Here is a 6,000-nt window from a genome sequence, read left to right on the forward strand (position 1 = left end):
TTTGCAATATTCAGTGGGAAATTTCTCTGGAAAAGTGAAAACACACATTCTGTTAGTTAGTGCCACCATTTTAAAGCAGTTTAACCAATCTCAATTACTATACTAGCAGAATCTTAACTGTAAACAGCAGACTCCATCCTAGGTGGATAAATGGAAATAGATTCATTAATAGGCATTAAAAATCTCTTGGGAGATGAAATACAGTGAATCATTATGGAGCATCACATAGCAAGAACATCACAGGCAGGGGGATTACACCAAATTGCTGTGAATGTTTTATAGCCAGAAAAATTGGAGATACAACCACCCACACAGCCTGGTATCTAGGGCAATTGAAATCAGATGAACTAGCCAAAACAGATGCTTCTACCTGCACATGAAACAGAAGATTCAACCTTTCAGAGAATGGCTTCCATTGTGTGTCGTTCACTTGTATATCCAAGTCTTCAGCAGATACAACTTATTGCCATTCCTGCACTAAAGCTTCAAGGAAACCTAGGCAATGTAGTATTAGCTTCTAATAACCATAGTAGAATAAAGCAAGTCGGGAAGGACTACCTTTTTATTCTTTAGTGTCTAAAGTATTGTAAGTATTATAATTAGCATCATAATTATTTTATCTGGTGTTGATCTGATACAGTGAATAGCGGGACACCAATTTTGGTTAAAATTGCAATTGCTCTGTCATCTAGGCTAGTCCCTGAAGATTTAATGTTCATTTCACTCATCAAGCATCTTGCTAGGTGAAAGTTTGGTTCTGAGATGGGGCTGAAGAGTTGGTATTTCTAATGAGGACTAAGAGAACTTAGGTGCCATTGTATTATGGAGCACCATTTGAGTAGTAAAGATCTAGATGATAAAAAATAGAAAATGGGCTGGACGGTAAATGCTATTACTGATCATATTTATTTATTTATTTATTTATTTATTTATTTATTTATATTGATTGATTTTTATTTTTAAAATAATCTTTTCTCATTTTACATACCAATCCCAGTCCCTTTCTCTCCAATCCTGCCACTCCCACCCCCAGCCCGCCATCTCCCAGCCCACCCCCCATCCACTCCTCAGAGAGGGTAAGCCCTCCTATTGTGAGTCAAGGAAGTCTGGAACATCTCTTTAAGACTCGACCAAGATCCTCTCCCCTATATCTAGGCTGAGCAAGGTATCTCTCCATAGGGAATGGGCTCCAAAAAGTCAGTTTAAGCACTAGGGATAAATCCTGGTCCCACGGCCCAGTGGCCTCACAGACTGCCCAAGCCACACACTATTTTAATCAGAGGGAAATTGAAGTTCCAAAGATGATCCAAGTAAATCTGTTAAGGCATAACTGATTAAGAAACTTGGCATGAATGCTGAAAAGGTGGCAGCACATGGCTGTACTCCTAATGGCTATGCTGGAGGATTTGGAGGTCTCTTGGGGTTCCATTCATTTCAGCCACATGATTTTAGCTTCCAAACTTTGCCAAATACTCTGCCAGGCACTGGGGGATTTAAAATGACAATACAAGAGGATAATATGCAACCCTTACACAGCCTTTTACATTTTCAAAGTGCAGAACATTTACAAGCAGAATGAGACCTGAGAGGTCATCTCGACTGCATTCCTGTTTTACAGGCAGTGAAACTCTTCTCTGCTTGTTCAGAATGGCCTTTAGATTCAGCACCACTGTGATAATTTTGACAGGATGCTATAAATGGACAATACCTGACAATTGTTCTATCAATCCAGGAGCCACTAGGTACACATAGCTATTTAAATTTATTTTAAACTTAATAAATTGAAGATTCAATTTCTCGGTCAAACTAACCTCAAACCCACATTAAGTGTTCAATACTGTATGGAGCTAGTGGCTACTATATTACACAGCAAGGCAGCCTTTCCATCACTGCAGACAGCTCTATTGAACAACCCTACTCTGGGGAATGATTTTCTACTATCTAACTTCATTTAAAATCAAAATAGAAGGAAGAAGAAAAGATACGACCTTACTTCCATGTCTGAGATGCAAACAATGACTACTAGAAGGTATATCGCTCAAAGACGGTAGAGCCTGTTCCTAAAATGTGTAAGATCTTTAAGCAGAAGTGTGCTCATTCAGTTCCTTTGGAAGACCTCCACACCAAGTACTTTGCCACAGATCCTTTCCCAGCATTCTCGTGAACACATCATTCTCTCTGTAGTGCACAGGCCTTTAGGCTCTTTCATTTTAAAACATTAACAAAAGGCACCCTTTCCTCTCCAGAAAGTTTGGTTTTGTATTTTTATATGATTAGTAAGAAAGCAATACTTGCAAAACTCCTGGTATATTTTTTCTTTTGTCTACATTTTTTAACCCATGCTACTAAAGTAACCTAAAGAGACTCCTTAAAAATGAAAATACTTAAAAACATTGCTATCTGGATGGTCCTTAAGTATGGAACACCTTTGCAAATACAATTCACAGTACTTGAAATCATTCACTTCTCTCCAAGCTAGGACTGGCAGATTAAATGCATTATGCCCCATTACATTGAAATTTCAGATGAACAATGCATTTTTAATATAAATATATTCCATAAGGTATACTTATAGTAAAGATAAAAAAGTATTGTTTAGCTGACATCTCTATGTAAGTATAATTTTTAATTCGAGTCTATCCGGCAACACTGCCCATTTCTAATTGTGTGTGTGTGTGTGTGTGTGTGTGTGTGTGTGTGTGTGTGTGTGTGTATGAAGATCAGTTTGACATGTTGTATGAGTATGAGCAATAAAAGAAGACTGAAAATGCAGACCTATAACTCCTAGAAGAATTAAAACAGTTTTGTCTCTTACATGTTTTTGTCCTAGAATGGCCTCCCTGGGTCCTTTTCCATTTTATCAGTGTCTCTCTTTACCAAGGCCTCCCTAGGCTGTCGTCCACTCTAACTTGATTCTTCAGCATCCTTTTAACTACTTTAAAATTTTATTGTCTAAAAGTAACACCTTGTACGTTTTTCTCCTACTGAAATGAGAAACAATGATCATTCCTAAGAATAATGACCTGGTCTGTGATGTTCTGAACTATGTCTAGAAGAGTGCTTGCAACATATCCTAAATATGTGATGGAAGCATTTTTTCTCTGAAGGCAGTATATGATACTGGTCTGGGAATGTAGGCTTTGAAAAATGGTTTTAAATTTAGTTTTCTGATCTTGGGGAAATATCTTAACTTCATTTAACCAAATTTTCTCACATGAAAAAAACTGAGGCTAAAAACAGAAGCAGATTTCAATGGTCTTGAGAGTTTAATGAGGCAAGAGTTATCTGAGCACAGAGATGAGATTCCCAGGACGAGCATGGATGTACCCACTTTTTACCACCAACCATTCAGAAGAACTGTACCTCATCTTTATTATTTATAGTTCATGTATCTTACCACTGCATATATTATAAAAGGTCCTAAAATGGTATGATGTACAGAAACCAGGCAGCTCAGGCTAGCTGCCTAAAAGTACATTCAGGGGACTAAAGAGATAGCTCCACAGTTAGGAGTGCCTACTGCTTGTGTCAAGGACATGAGTTCAGTTCCCAGCATCCGCAAAGGGAAGCTGATAACCGCCTACTAACTCCAGCTCCAGGGGATCCAGAGCTCTCTTCTGGATTCTGTGTACACCTGCACTTAAGCACAATTACATGCACATGCCCACACACAGATGCACACATATTCCCACAATTAAAATAAAATATGTTAAAGCATATTCAGTGAACTTCTTTGGAACACAACACTGCCTTGCTGCTGTAGCCAGTGGACACTGGTACAGCACGCTTGCTTAGAAGAATGTACTTCAGAGGCAACACAGATGCTTCTTTTTTATCATTTTTGAGACAGGGTTTCTCTGTGTAGCTCTGTAGACCAGGCTGCCCTTGAACTCACAGAGATCAGCCTGCCTCTGCCTCCAAAGTGCTGGGATTAAAGGCGTGCACCAACACTGCTCTGCCCTAAAATTGCTTCTTAAGAGGAGAGTTGGCTGAACAAGGCATCCCTCCAGAGAATGGGCTCCAGATAGCCAGTTCAAGCCCCAGGGATAAATCCTGGTCTCACTACCAGTGACCCTACAGACTGCCCTATCCCAGTTCTCTCTCCCTCTTGTTCTTCTGCTGCCCCCAACTTCTCCCCACACACACACACACACCCATCCACTCCTGAGAGAGGGTAAGGCTTCCCATGAGGAGTCTACAAAGTCAGTTACATCAAATGGGGCAACACCATTGCCCTCCCTCCTGTATCTGGGCTGAGCAAGGTTTCCCTTCATAAGGCTCCAAAAAGCCAGTTCAAGCACTAGGGATAAATCCGGGTCTCACTGCCAGTGGTCATAGAAACTGCCCAAGCCTCACTACTGTCACCCACCTATGCGGGTTTCCACACTGTCAGTCCAGAGTCTGAGCTCCCACTAGCTCAGGTCAGCTGTCTCTGTGGGTTTCTCCCAAATGGTCTTTACCCCTTTGGAGCTCCTATTATTGCTCCTCCCTCTCTTAGACTGGACTCTGGGAGCTCGGCCCAGTGCTTAGCTGAGGGGAAGGAGGGCATAGCAGGAGGAGAGGAGGGAATGGGAACTGGGATTGGTATGTAAAATTGGAAAATACTGTTTTTAAAATATAAAAAATGACAAAACCAGCAAAATTACACAAAAAAGTAGAATCGGAGAATTCAGCTTTAAACCCACTACTGCCCTATCTGCTCTTTCATTTCTAAATGATGACAGATGCCTACCTTAGAAGGTCATTGCATTAAATAAGATAATACATGAGGGTTCATTTCTAGCTCACCCAATCATCTAGCCTAGTGGTGGGCAAATATTTTTGACTAGCAGATAATAAGGTATTTAGTATACTATACTGATACGTACCCTAACAAATACTTGATGTGTAGTGGTGGTGGTGGTGGTGGTGGTGATGGTGGTGTGTGTGTGTGTGTGTGTGTGTGTGTGTGTGTGTGTGTGTGTGTGTGTGTGTGTGTATCCACTATTATTGTTTCTGATAACTTTCTACTGTCCCTAGCATGGATATTGAGGAAAGTAAGATAAAATTGACAATAACTATTTGTGGTTGACAGCCAAAGACCAAGTTACACTCTTGTCTATAAAGCTAACCTTATTTTCCAGAGGACAAAAATTCCAGAGGCATTTATCAGCCTGAATAGTTTACATTTATTACTTACATATGGCTTCTCCCAAACTTCTCTAGGTTCAAAGTGGCGAAGCCACAGAGTAAACATAATGAACAGGGTTAGGAGGGATTATATGGCAATAAAACCAGCCAGTATGCATGTTCAAACTACTGACTGGAACACCCAGTCATTTCGAGCACCATGGCTTCACATTTCAGTCTCTGACCTGGAATGAATCCTAAGTAAGCATGGTGCTTATGAGTATATTTGAGTCTGTCTAATCCCTCAGGACCTTCTTTTATACAAACAAAAATGAGTATCCTTTGAGAACTGTTCTCTTATCATGTCCTTGGGAAAACATATTTTAAGTCTAGGTGTGGGAACCTGAAACCTAATTCTCTTGTTTTAGGTCCTAAGGCAGAGTGTTGCTAATGTTTATCCATTTCTTTCTCTTTCTTATGTCATCCCAGGCTGTCATGGTATCCCTGCTGACAGACTACTCACCTGTGCTCCAGAAGCCAAAATTTTGATGCTTCGATGCATGTCAAGAGAAAATCACTGCTCTTTAGCAACAGAATAAGTCAGTTTATGGGAAAAGAGAAGAATTTAAAATGTAAACAAACCCCTAATACATGATATGAGTAACATATGTCATTGGTTTGTTATTGTGAGACTTTATTGAAGCCTCTAGTTTAAGTGTCAAGGCCCTTTAATACCCTGCTTGACTGGGTTTAAACTCACTCTTCAGTTCACAATTACTGAATGACATTTTGGTATCATATTAATTATTATACACACTTACTTCTATTAAACATAAAACACTACACTTAAAATGTATAATGTCTTACTCATTAAATTTAACCTATGCTTAT

The 6,000-nt window shown here is 39.7% G+C and overlaps 1 protein-coding gene across 1 annotated transcript in view; it reads left to right on the plus strand.

Annotated features, from left to right (window-relative positions):
* The window catches only part of Otc (ornithine carbamoyltransferase), a 66,474-nt gene extending 60,697 nt beyond the window's left edge, over positions 1-5,777 (plus strand). The window contains exon 10 of the mRNA XM_035449765.1: positions 5,599-5,777. Within this exon, the coding sequence (XP_035305656.1) occupies positions 5,599-5,658 (60 nt within the window). The 3' untranslated portion in view covers positions 5,659-5,777. The remainder of the gene's footprint in view (positions 1-5,598) is intronic.
* Positions 5,778-6,000: the final 223 nt, after the last annotated feature.

Source organism: Cricetulus griseus, chromosome X (genome assembly GCF_003668045.3).
Source record: "Cricetulus griseus strain 17A/GY chromosome X, alternate assembly CriGri-PICRH-1.0, whole genome shotgun sequence".
Lineage (NCBI taxonomy): Eukaryota > Metazoa > Chordata > Mammalia > Rodentia > Cricetidae > Cricetulus > Cricetulus griseus.